Source organism: Aptenodytes forsteri, unplaced genomic scaffold (assembly GCF_000699145.1).
Source record: "Aptenodytes forsteri isolate BGI_AS27 unplaced genomic scaffold, ASM69914v1 Scaffold209, whole genome shotgun sequence".
NCBI lineage: Eukaryota > Metazoa > Chordata > Aves > Sphenisciformes > Spheniscidae > Aptenodytes > Aptenodytes forsteri.
Window position 1 is genome coordinate 3,349,064 of NW_008795034.1, and position 13,353 is coordinate 3,362,416.

The 13,353-nt window shown below is 47.8% G+C and overlaps 1 protein-coding gene across 1 annotated transcript in view; it reads left to right on the top strand.

The window, feature by feature from the left end:
• GATSL2 (GATS protein like 2) overlaps positions 1–9,314 on the top strand; it is a 103,071-nt gene extending 93,757 nt beyond the window's left edge. The window contains exons 6-10 of the mRNA XM_019471296.1: positions 1,291–1,414; positions 2,002–2,112; positions 3,505–3,587; positions 5,043–5,137; positions 9,139–9,314. Of these exons, the coding sequence (XP_019326841.1) occupies positions 1,291–1,414; positions 2,002–2,112; positions 3,505–3,587; positions 5,043–5,137; positions 9,139–9,204 (479 nt within the window). The 3' untranslated portion in view covers positions 9,205–9,314. The remainder of the gene's footprint in view (positions 1–1,290; positions 1,415–2,001; positions 2,113–3,504; positions 3,588–5,042; positions 5,138–9,138) is intronic.
• The last annotated feature ends 4,039 nt before the right edge of the window (positions 9,315–13,353 follow it).

Genomic DNA, 13,353 nt, shown 5'->3' on the forward strand with positions numbered 1-13,353 from the left:
CCATGACACATGGGGGTGAAAGTCTGCCTCCTACCTTCCTTCAACATTTTGGTGAATGTTTATCCTGTTGTAAGATAATAAACTATCTTGCCTGAGCCTATCCCAGTTCAACCAAGGATTTGAGTAGGTGCTTAACTTACACTGAGCAGTGCTGATGAGCTCTGCTGAATTTGAGCCTTTTAATGCTAGTTTCACATCTCTAGCAGAGATGTGCCTTTTGTAGGACAGAAGGTTAAAGTACAGTTCATTTCAGTTGCAAAAATAACATTGTCTGTAGCCCATATTTCCATGTTTCAACATTTCAAAGGAAAATGGCTTATATAAAAGCTTGTTTAAGTATTGCAGTGATTGATGCACAGAGAATACTGTTGTTCAACGTTCACACTTCAATACCGGTCAGGATCAAGGCCACTACGAGCCCAGGGCTGTACAGACTCTTAGGATGTTTCCAGTCTAGAGGAACAAGCATCAAGCAAAGGGCACAATCAGGAAAAGGAACTACTTAAATACATATGTTTACCTACACACCTGTGTGTAATTTTGTGCCCGTAACCACACAAAGCAGGGATCAGTTATTATGAAGTGCCACTCAGCCTTGTCACTTGATAGCTATAGATAATCTTGTTTCAGAAAATGAGCCTTAAACAAAAAGCATAAAGGAAGGGCACAGCGAAACGCACGTTGATTATGCACATGTATGCAATTTGCTGTGTTGCTCTGTTTAATAGTTGCATGCCTAAATACCGGCTGCTTCTCAGCCACTGGCTGCAACGTGTTTGCCAAGATGCATGGCAGCTGGTTTTTAATTTTTGCAGGTATTATGGCAAAATAGGCCCCCAGAAAGGAAGGAAAAGAGGGCGTACTGCCAGCAACCACAGCCGGAGAAATGCCTTCCGTAGCCCTGCCTTTTAAATGGTGGAAGCCTGAATTTATTTCTACTTTTCGGTTTGTGTTGGCACCTCCTTTAGCTTGCCCCCTGTCTCATGTGGGTGCACCCGATGGCCTGAAAGCCCCTACGAGCAGAGAGCTGACCTGTGCCCCGTGCAGGGCAGGGTACTCAGGATGATCTCACCCTGTACCCCGGGGAGAACACCGCAAGAGCAGGTTGTCCCCAGGCTCTTCGGTCCCTGTCTGAGAGCCAGCAGGGCTTCAGCAATGAGGAACTTCCTTACAAACACTGTCAGTTTTCTCTGTGGCCGCTGCCGGCGCGCGGATAACACGTCTGGTGGGACGTGAACCCGCTGCAGATGTGGCTTCATAGCTGTGTGTGTCCGTGTGTGTCTCTTTCAGTTCAGAGGCCTGTCATTCATCCCCTTTCCAGTCCGAGTAATATGTTCTGCGTCACCAGCCTGGATCCAGATACCCTTCCCACTGTTGCTACGCTCCTAATGGATGTCATGTTTTACTCCAATGGGTAGGTCCCAGCAGGGAGACAGGCTCCCGGGGGAGGTGTGGCCGGCGCCTGGAGGCACAAATTCACATTGCTCCTCCAGGACGCCCAGGGATCTCCTGTGGCCTTATGCTGCTGTGGTGCTCTGCACTTAGGGAGGGAAGTTACACAGGCTCAAGAGGGTTGTCCTGACAGGTGGAAGCCAAATAGGAGATTGAGGGTGCCCAAAGACATCCGCTGGCTTTGGAAAGCTGAGCCTTTTCAGATTTAAGCTAAGAGTAGCAACGCGATCAACGTGCTGCATATCCACACATGACCGGAGGATGTACGGCTGGCTGTACTGCTGCCCATTGGTGCCTGTGGCTCCTGGCCCACAGCCTCCTGCGAGAGAACCTTGGGGCAGGGATGGGAGAGTTTTGTCAATTGTGGGGACTGGCATTTTTTTCCCCTGCAGAATCAAAAAAATGAAAAGCAGTGTAATGTGACAGGACTCAGTGTCACTTCCCTAAGTCAGGGTATGAATGCTTCTGGTGTCACTGGCTATATCTGCTTTAAAAACCTTCCTTTGCTCTTCTAGCCACAGTTAATGCTGTTCTCTTCTGTTTCTTCAGAGTAAAAGACTCGGTGGTGGGCAACGAAGACTCGGGACATATTCGCTTTTTCTCCTTTTCTCTCATTGAGGGTTACATCTCCTTGGTCATGGATGTCCAGACACAGCAGAGGTGAGCTTTGGTCTTAGAGTCTCCTGGGCCCAAAAAAAGCACCTGGGATGTTCTCAAAGGAGCAGGAAGCAGCTTAAGCTCCTCCATGTTAGTTCTTGGGAGCTTCATTGCGTGGGTGTCATGTGCCTGTTCACCTTGTCACTTTTCTGAGTGAGGTCTGGCATGTTAGTTCCAGCTCCTGAATTTTGGGCTTGTCTGTCCAAGCCCTCAGTGAAATCACAAGCCAATGTAACGTAGGGTTATCTCACTTTTGAAAGAGGAACACTGGAGCAAAGTGATTTTGACGTTTTTATTCCATTGTTTATTAGTTGCGCTTTTAAGAGCAAAACCCAAAAAAATCTGGTGTACGTGGTCGAAATTTTACTGCTAAAGGCCAAAAGTAGGGTGGGGACGTCAGTGATGCTGTCCTCCTGCTTTGCTTTTACACATGGCTGGGCTTGGTGCGGAGTCTCGTTGTGATGATAATGTACTGAGTCATCCCTGTGCAGCGGGAGCCCATGACTCGTTTGTCTGGCAAGGAGAAAGTCAGCTGGGGAGCAAATACCGTCCTGTTTGTGTGTGTGTGTGTGTGTACTTCTGCAGCTCCACGTCACAGAAGTCTCTGAGGTCTGGAGGCTAGATAGGATGCTGCACTGAGATGCAATGCATAGACTTGCTTTTGACACACAGTGCAGTGTTTGGTTTTGATTCTTGCCTGCCCTAGGGACTTGTTTTGCAGACTGTTAATTGCCCTCTTGAAAGCTGCTTTGACCTTAATTGGAGTAAACCTCTGTATGCCTTCAAGAGAGGCTAGAAGGTTGGAGCGGCAGCCTGGTGCTTGGGGAACCTGGGCAGCCAATTCCTTCTCTGTCACAGACTGCCTGCTTGACCGTGGGCAAGTCTCTTAGCCACTGGTCTTCCTTCCCCTGCTAAGTAATGGGGGTCTCTGCAGGGATCCCAGGGACCTCCCGGGGATGGTATGGGAAAAACCACCGATGGTGCTCATACACAAAAACAGCGGTCACCGTTCACGTTCCCAAGAAAGTAGGTATGGAAACATATTCTGTCCCTAGGTGTTTCTAAATGCGGCTCAAATCAAGCCTTCAGATTAACAGTCTCGACGTTTGTAAAGCTGGGGCATGGCCTGTTCCTTAGAAATCTTTTTCCGTGCCTCTCTGTGTGCCTATGCACACTTCCAGCATCAGATGCTGATTTACCATAGGACATCTGGAGGGGCAGGCAGGTGCATCTGTCCCCCTTGCCTTGAGTTTTCTCAGTTTCACCGAGCTGCCGCCGCCGCTATTGTTGGCTTCAAGCAGCGCAGGGATACAGGAACAGCAGCATCCCCGCAGGCAGAATCTGACACACTGCTGTGTTTTAATTGCCACGTTTGGTGTTCCTTTTCTTTTGCAGATTTCCTAATAATTTGTTGTTTACAAGTGCATCTGGCGAACTCTGGAAGATGGTGCGGATTGGTGGGCAGCCTCTTGGCTTCGGTAGGTAAACATTTGGGGGATCAGCTGGTGCACAGGTAGTCAGTCGCCTCAGGGCCTTCAAGGATGATGGAAAAATCCATCTGAGGCTGAGCGTTTTTAAGAGCCAGCAGCTTAACATGACTTTGCAAGCTGAGATTTTCAAACAGGAGGAGTCTGACTCCTACCTAATAAGTCAGACTTCTAAATATACTTTTGAAAGCGCTACATGCTTGACAGCTCCATCTAAATTGCATTCATCTGCTGGACTTCGGAGGTGGCTGCAGCTGGGTCTCTGTTTAAAAAGTGGACAAAAAGGTGGCATGGGAACGCATTGCAGATTCCTGAAATCGGTGGTCAGAAGGCACTGTCGTGCAGTCCTTGGGCAGCTCTGTGGCTTTAGTAGATCTAGTATAGATTTATAGCAGTCCAAGTGGCAGTCCTATTTGTAGACCTGTTTCACATCCAGTGCTGCAAACGGTTTCTCTACTTGAAAGAATATTGGACCTAAGTAGCACAGAGCAAATGCTTCATGTCTGCAGAAGCGTTCTCGTTATTTTTACGTCCCCTGTAATTTTAAGGAGTCCATTCTGAATACTGCAACAAAGGCCTGATCTTCAGAAAACACTGGGGCTCCTTCCCGTGGCCTCTGAAACAGTTACAAAAATACGGGCCTCAAGAACATTTCTGAAAAATGTTTGGCCAATTTTTATATTTAATTGCAACTTCTACACCAGACAACCAAAAGTAGCAAGAAGGAAATCTTCATGCACCTTCTCTGTATGCATCTTCAAGGCAAAACACGTAGAAGTGGCATGGTATATGTCATTGATGGGACATCAGGACACCTACAGGTCCCCTAAACATGCGATGTTTAAATGTGTTAGCTTACAATCAAGTTGAAATGTTCAATTTGGATCAGTGAAACTCAGATTTCATCTGGAAACAATGTACCATTGATCTGCGATGAATAGGACAGATGAACCATTTAAATTGGCGTGAAATCCTGTCTCGGGGGCTGCGGTGGTTTGTGGTCTAGGAACCATGTGTCCAGGCCGACCAGCGGGTCAGCATCTCCTCTCTCAGAGATGCAGGGCAAAGTGTTTAATAGCAACAACTAAAGAGAAAAATGGAGGTTAGGGGTGTATGAGACTGGTTTTGGTGCTTCCTTCTAGAATGTCATTAATTGCCTTTCTTTGGACCTCTGCAAATCATTCCAGTTCTAATGTTTTGTGCTTTTGGGGGATTTACATTTCTCTGTAATAAAAAGAAGGCAATAAAATCCAATGTGCAATGTATCGTGGTGGCCCAAAGAGCCTGATTCTGTGAGAAAGAACACATTTTACTACAGAGATCCCTTCTGCTTGGAGTTTGTGAAGATAAACTCCTCCCTGTATAAGCGCCGAGCTGGCGAGACCCAGGAGTTCTGCGAGACTGTGTGCCGTTCAGACAATGATTGATATTTTATCTCCCCCACAGATGAATGTGGAATTGTCGCTCAGATTTCTGAGCCTTTGGCCGCAGCCGACATCCCAGCCTACTACATCAGTACTTTTAAGTTTGATCACGCATTGGTGAGTATCAAGACAGCTTCTTTGGAATAGGGGAGATCTTTGCCCTGGGAGAAAACTCATGATGAGAAGATCATTTCCCATCTGGAGAGCTTGTTGGAGTGCCTTTGCTCTGGCATAGCCCAGCAGATAGCTCTCTCCAGCCTCCTGGCTGTCACTGCCCTGGGTCAGAGGCTCCCGAACGTAGCCCAGCCCTACCCCAAGGCGAAGCCGTGTCAGGGAGTGTCATTCTTGCAAAAGGCTGGTCTTGGTCCTTAAAGACCTGCAGCGATGGAGACTTCACGGCCTCCCCAGGCAGTCTCTTCCCCTGCGTCACTATCTTTTATTAGACGCAGCCACAAACCCTCTCCGTTTTCCTGCAAACGTAGTCGGAGGCTCCAGACTTTCAGGAGGGTGCCTTTGTGTGTGTGGAACTTTTTGGAGAGTCTCCCAGTAGCACACCCCTGCCTTCATCTCTTGGTACCTGCACAGCCCTAGCCTTGGCATTTTGAGACCCATCTGTGAGTCCTGATTAGCTCTGCTGTCCCTGCACTGTCCTCCTCGTGGTGTAGGCCTTTGATAAAGTAGCAGTAATTGGCAGCACAGCAAGGGGAGGTGATTTTGAAGCAGAGAAGAGTGTTGCCGTGTTTGTTCTCCTGAGTGCCCATAAGCAGTTGCAGCACAGTCATCAGCATGAGGGTCTTGCCATTCGTGCAGGGTTCTCTTCTCTTTTATACTGGCAGATATTTTACCTTCTAGGCCTACCTCTGCTCTTCCTTTGGCTGTATAGGACACCCTCAAAAATGAGGAATTTCCCTGAAAAGGGAAAATTGCTATGCCTGTAGCCACAAACAGGATGGCATTTGACTTGGAGCCCATTCCCCAAGTCCTGAGGCGGGGAGTCAGTAGCCCAAGCGCTAACAAAGCTAACAAAACTCAGCTACTTTGTGCTTTTCAGGTTTTTTTTCTTAAGTGTGCCCTTTATTGCGCTATACTTCTCCTTTCGTCACTGTAAATTCACTGCTCAGGCCCAATTTTTGACCTGTAAAAGCCCCAATGAGTTCAAGGCGGGTTTTTTTCAGCTTTGGCTTTTTTCAACTTTGGTTTTTCACAGTTGGTGCGAACCATTTGCAGCCTATAGGTCATGTGTGTAAAGAGTAAAAGTAAATATTATTCCAGATAGCAAAGGTCAAAGTGTTATATATGTTTGTCTTATTTTCTTGAATATTAACTGTGCTGATAAGATAAGCTAATAAAACACCATTTTAAAATCAATACTGTTAGCTTTGCCTCACATTCCTACCTGTTGTTGTGGCCCCAGGTGCATGCTTTCTGTGCAGAGCACAAGGTGCAGAGTGCTTCTAGTTGTCAAGCAATATCTGGAGAGCTAAGGCCTGTCGGTTAAAATAGATATTTCACTTAAAACTTGGGCCATACAATTGTGATGACTCTGCAGGCAGCTCCGCCTTTTAAAAGTGTCTCATCCTGCTGCATCTGAGCCCAGCAGATCCCTGCCTCCGAGCAGCTGGCAGGGTATTATTTGGGCCGTGCACGTGGTCTGCAGATCTTCCTCACTCAGATCAGTATTTTAGCATTTTCCTTCCTACTTGCTGTTTTCTTTTTGTACGGTTTTAAAAGCCTTTTCATCTGGGCAGTGCTATGCTAGCTGTCAAATCCTTCCACCATGTGGAAGGTGCATTTCAAGCCCTCCTTTGCTTGACTTTGCTCCGAGCGTGGCTGGGCTGCGTGCTTGCTGGCTCGAGGTTGGTTTGGTTGGCCAAGACCCTGGCCTAGATTTTGTCATGTTTTCCCTAACTTTGCTACCCAGACACCTTGACTTCTAGTGACATTTCTCAGGGTCTAAGTGCATCTTTAATCCTTTCTCTACATCCTCCCTTTCTTTATTTAAGGTTGTTCAGTACTTGTTGTCAACCATTTAGAGTGCTTTATAAAAGCTTGTTGTTCCCTTTGACCGGATCTTTTTTCTCCTGTGCATCTTAAGGTGTTTTTTGTTGCTTAATTTTTTATCTGACCTGGGTCTCTGGTGTGTCCCCTGGGTGACATAAGGTTGGGCTGGAGAGAGCTACGGTTTCCAGCTCCCTCTAGAGAGAGCAAGTGAGAAGAGTTCCTTTTCCAGGTGCTCTGCTCTCGCTGCCTCATGCTCAGAGGTATCTTGCTCTTCTTCACCAGCGTTTTGCATCTAATGAGGCTGAAGCTGTGTCTGGGACGTAGTTTGGAGCTTTACTTTTCCCTTCACAGTAGATGCTTTGATCTGCCTTCTAGCTGATAAGTGAACATGTTGCTCCGGCTGCCCTGGGGTAGGGATCTTTTCTAAGGGGCAGAGAGGGGTAGGACTTCTCTACTGGTGGCAATCTAGGATGTGTCCTACAAATCAAAACTGTTCGCACATCTGTCCTGGAGAAAATCCAGCCCAAACATTTGTGCTATGATTGATACTATTTCCTTGACGTTAAGGGAGTCAAATCATTTTGCAGCGAACGTAGGATCAGCCCATTGTGTTTAAGTGAGGAGGCGGGTCCGTGCAGGGCAAAGCCAGTTGGCCAGAACTGGCGGGTTCTGCTTCCTCCTGCTTCTGTACTGGGCTGAAGGAGCGTGCGGAGGGACCCGCTGATCGTCCGCTGGGGCTGGCTAAGAAAATGTGTTTTGCAAAATTGATTCCTATGTCTTTTCTCATTATCTTTCGGAGAGGCAGAGAGTCATACAGCTTCTTCCACTGCAGTGTTCAGTGTACTGGGAAAAACGATGGAGGGGAGGCAGTGGAGAGTCCCGTCTCAAAGTCCTGTTCCCTGTGCTGGAGGTTTGCTGGGGTTTTCTTCCTAACCCAGAAGAATTTGCTGTATGGTTGTTTTAAGATTATTTTCTTCCTTTCTCAGCTGAGACTTGTTCACACATCATCAGACTTAGCCGCTCCTATTCCATCTTCCCATTGGAAAATTGAACGTTTTTCTTGTTATTTCTCATGGGTTTTTTCCCTCGGTTTTGTTAAAAGCCTTGCAGAAAAATCACAGTCCAGTTGTATTTCCACTGTCTGAGCTCTGGAGGGTGTCCAATGAATCCAGGTATTGTACTGCTGGCCAAGGACTCAAGTACCTCACAGAGGAGACAGTCCCTTCTTCAACTTACTTAACGTGAATTATTTTGGCTTCTTGCAGCAGCTCACAGATAATTTATTTTTCCCTCAGTCCCCTTTCCACTTTCCAAGAGCCGTGAGCTGCCTGTCCCCTGAGTGTCGTCTTTGAGTTTATGTAACGGTCAGATGCCTCTTTTCTGTCTGATGTAACTTTACTTGTGATATTCTTTTCTACCGGTGACAGTCGCTCTGAGATCTTTTGCATCTTCTGTTACGAGGATTTTTTTCTTGCAGTAAGTGTGAAAAGACACCCACTAATAATTTTGTGTATGGACTTCTATGGTTAAGTCTCATCACAAGACTGGATGAGAAAGAGGTGCTACGCCGCACCATCTGGGACCCCCCCACCACAAGCAGACTGGCAGTTCTCTTCTCCTTTTGATGGACACGTTCCTCTGTCACCCGACATGGTCTCCCCACCCACACTTATGGGTCCCAAACCTGTAGGATGCCCCGGAGAGCCTCATGGAGCCCTTAGGCAGCCACATAAATCCATCAGCACAGGCACCTTGCATGAGCGAGCTCCTGGCGTACAAATGCTTTACCAACGAAAGGAAGGGAAAGGAGGGGAGAGGAAGAGGAGAAGGAAAGGAAAACCCCAAAACAGTTGCCTGCCCACCAGCACCCACCATACAGACAGCAAACCAGCCAGATCTCACTTACAAAGTTTGCTCCTAGGGGTACCATGGGTTAACGCTTCTGAACCGGAGGGTGTCTCTTGTAGGTGGAGTCCTTTCTCAGCGGAGTTCAGGTGTCCAACAGCAAAGTACCTGGCTCCTTGGGACTGTTCTGGCTTCGTCTCGTGCCGCTCCTTTCCTTGTCGTCCCTCCCTGGCTTTTGCTAGAGCATGACCTTTCTTTTTGTTTTCTTGCAGGTACCTGAAGAAAATATAAACGGTGTGGTCAATGCACTCCAAGTCAGTCAAGCTGAAAAGCATTAGAAATCTTCTGAGCTGGTTCCAGATGCTTTTTATTATTATAATTATTATTATTATTATTATAATTATTATTATTATTCTTTTTTTCTCACAGTATTTCTTGAAAAATCTTGGTCAATGCACTCCAAGTCAGTCAAGCTGAAAAGCATTAGAAATCTTCTCTTCTGAGCTCAGATGCTTTTTATTATTATAATTATTATTATTATTATTATAATTATTATTATTATTCTTTTCTTTTCACAGTATTTCTTGAAAAATCTTTGTTTTAATTATTATTATTATTATTATTATTGTTATTTTATTAAATTTATGAATGAGGGGCAGGAGGAAAGGGAGTCCAGACGGTTTCCTGATGTTCAGCTCCAAGGCGAAGTGTAACCTGCCCGTGTTCTCGGTGTGGAAGGAGCTGCCCGGGGACACCCGTCTCTCCCCGAAGCGCGGCGGCGCGGATGGCCGCATGCGCGGGCGCTCTGCCGAGAGCTTCGCGGCACGTCTGGGATGGATGGGCCGCTTGCTCAGAGAGAGCCCTGAAAACCGTAAACAAAATGAAATGTGGAATTAAACAGAAAAGACGTCGCATAGTGCTGGCTTGTCTCCTCGCATCAGACTTTCTGAGGACTGTCCATCATTGCGTATGTTGAGATAGGATGGGAATTGGGTTCTGTTTCCCCTGGCAAAACTGTTTGGCATTGGAAAAGGGGAAAATATCCAGTTGTTTGAATTTTCCCTTTCTCCCTGCAGCCAAAACCTGGCTGCTCCGAGAAAACCTGGGCAGGGGGAGCATTGCTCTGGCCCACCTCCTGGCAGATGGTGCCACCAAGACTTCCGTCTGCATTGAAACTTGGCTGTTTTAGCTCAGTTTTCCCCAGTCACCCTCCCCCCGCCCCCAGCATCCTCCCGCCATGTCCCCTGCTCCAGGGCAGCTGCTGTCCCCTCGCCCCCACATCAGAGCCATCCCCGAGCCCTTGTCCCCTAGGGCCAGCAAGAGGAGGGAGGCATCTCTTCTCCTGTCCCCGTGGGCTTTTTCCCATCCACTTCGTACACATTCATGGGGACATGAAGCGTTGCCCGGGGTCCCCGGGTAGCTGCTCCTGCACATCCCAGGCTACCTCGGCCAAGAGCCGCAGCGGGCTGTCCCCACCAGGGCCAGGAAGGTGCCCAAGCCCTGCTGGGACCCTCCTGCAATTTTTTGTCAGCTCCTTCATCACCAGGGTGGATCACCACTGCCAGCTGGGGTTTTTCCATTGGGTCCGGTGGGCAGCCCTTCAAAAGTAGAAGGGTGCTGAAAACGCATAAAACCCGAGACATTTCCTGCTGGTCCTGTCGCAAGAAGATGATGTGGGCTTTTCCCGTGGGGCAGCAGGAGTGTGTTTGCTCCTGGCTTGAGCCAAAGCTGTGGGCCAGCAGGAGCCAGGCATCGAGGCCCATGGTGGCACCTGCCTCTGAATCGTGCCCGCGGCCACTCCCAGCACCGTGGAAGGCAGCGGTGACTGGTGCCGGGAGAGCAAGCGTCACCCAAGACGTAGGTACCAGCAGCCTGCACCGTGCTGTGACCGTGCAGCAAGGGGTGGTGGAAAGGAGAAGCCGTCTACAGAGGACTCTGCTTTTGCGGTTAGGAGCCCAAGGATTTCTTGCATTTCTAGACTTTTTCCAATTTCATTTTTGATATGAAGAAATTGCAGGTCTTACAGTTTTAATGAGGGCTTTCCAGCCTTGCTTAAGAGACAGCCTCTAGCATGGTTTTGCTGAGGCTGTGTCTTGCAGGTTTGAGCCAGGGTTTTGCATTCATCTGGAGGCAGTAAGCAAGCACCCGAGATGATGCCACGGGCATGGTTTATATGGCGTGTAGGTCATGCAAACAGGCTTATACTGGTGCGTAGGACATGCAAGCACAGACGCTAGCTTACAGCTCGCTGTTTAGTTCTCTATTCACGGTGCTGGAGGGCTGAGCTTAACATTTGTGGTTTCTGGTGCTGCTGGACCCAGACATTGAGTTTCAAATCTTTCTGATTTTTCGTCGGTGGGATGTTGTGTGGCAGCCAGACAGGGAATCAGAGCATCCACAGGAAAAATCGTGGGTAACTTTCCTTTGTAGGCCCTAACTGAGTTAAAGCATCCCTGCTGAGAAACACTTAGGCACATGTTTAATACTTTACCGAACAGTATGTTTTGCTGTTCCTTTACATGGGTTTTCAGAATTGCCCCATGATACATTATATTCACTCCAGATTTCTGGAGTAAAGGTTTATTGCAGGTGCGGCACCATGCGTCTCTGGATGTTTGCTTGGAAAGATGCTTTGGTCTCCTGCCGCATGCCGTAAGGATGCGAGCACAGGCTGTGCGGTGCAATATTTAAAAAAAAAAAAGCACTCGGAGATGTTTTATGGGAATCTGCACAGCGTCGTTGGCAGCGAGCTGAGCTGAAGGATGCGGCAGGGCGGTCGGTAGCTTTTCACCACGTAAATTGTTGAAGGGTTTCTCCTTGGGATGGCAGATGGGAGTGTCTGTAGGACTGTGCAGGATTTTTTTGGAGAGGGATAGCAGCACGCTAGTTGGTGTACAGCTACTGAGTTGCCAGCCAGGCTTTCTGACCGGCCAAGCTGAGCCTGAGCTTTCCCTGTGTGCGTGGACAGTGTCACCGGGGCAGGGTCTTCTTTGTGCTCCTGGGTTTTGTCAACCATTGGAAAATGATTATTTAGCCACTTTCCGCATCGGAGAGCAACGTGCGTTGCCCTCTGCGTGTGCTAGCGCTGCTTTCTAAGGACCGCGACATGTACGGTAAGGAATTACTTGAAACAAGCATCAACTTTCTGAGCCTTAAGAGAAAGAGAAAAAAATAGTTTTTAATTTATTTTTTTTTTAACTTTGCACTCAGGCTATTTTAGAGGCTGATTTTTTAATTTAAATTTTCCACTTTTTTTCCCGAGGGAGTTGGCCTTAAATTTGTGAAATCTGTAGAAATTTTGGGGGTGTTTCAAAACTTCACGAAGCAGGTTGGCGTCCCGGTACGAGAAAGTTAGCCTGAAAAATTCACAAGGTGTAAAATGCCATTGACGGACTCTCTGTCTCTGCCATCATCCTCGGCTTCACCTTTTTATTTCCTCTCTCGTGTTGTCCTGAGAACCAAGAAGATTGTTTCAGACAGCTTGAGGTAGTTTGATGCTTTCCCTTTAGCGTTCCCCACACCGCTTTGCTGGTGGGAACTGGGATACTCCGAATTTAGCCAGAATTGGTTGAACCTTGAACCAGAGCCCTCGGGAAGGGCAGTCCAGCGTGCGGTCAGGATCAGTGCAAACTCATGCAGTGGTGTTGCTTGTGAGACCTTCACTGGATAAGGCAGGACGGGGTCTGCAGGGGCTTTGTTAAAAGAAAATTAATACTAATAATAATAATATAACACCACAGGGCTTAATGAGCCCAAAGCAGTGGCTCTTAAAGCTGCTCAACAGCTCCCGCTCTCCCGGCACCTGGCCTTCAGGATGGGGAAAAATTGAAGGGTCTTGTCTTTTTTTTTTTTAAATGCCTTATGATAATAATGTCTCTGAGCATCCCTGGCGTTGTGCTGTTTAACACCGCGTGGATAAAAGGAGGAACATGTCTTAGTGGGACGCCCTTCGGCTGGGCGTCTGCATCGCTGAAAGCCCGGGTTACCTGTCAGCCGCCGGCGCTGCCCCGAGCATCCCTGCTCGGCTGTCCGGAGAGTTTCACCAGGTCGTGGTTGCTGCTAATCAGGGATCACCTTAACGCTGCGGGACCCTCCCCGTGCCCGCTCGGTTCCTCTCGTTTGCACAAAATTTCACCAAACAACAGCGGAATGCAAAAAGCGTTTCCAGCCCTGCGAGGAGGGGTGGGCAGGGAAGGAGAACGTAGCCCTCCTGCGCCCTCCTTGTTTCTCCGAGGCCTTTGTTTTCTGAGAAATTTCAACCTCTCTCCTGTTGTGTGTGTTACTACGTAGGTTTTTGTCTTTTTTTCCCCTACCCCAATTAGATTTTGGCTGCAAATTCCTTTCTACTGTGCAAGTGTGTGCATATGTTCATATAACTGTATAGTGTTTACATAGAAATACTTAGTGTGTCTCTATTGTACACATATATAAATACCTGTGTTTTATGTTCGTATGGCTATATACTGTACATAGCGTATATACTTGAG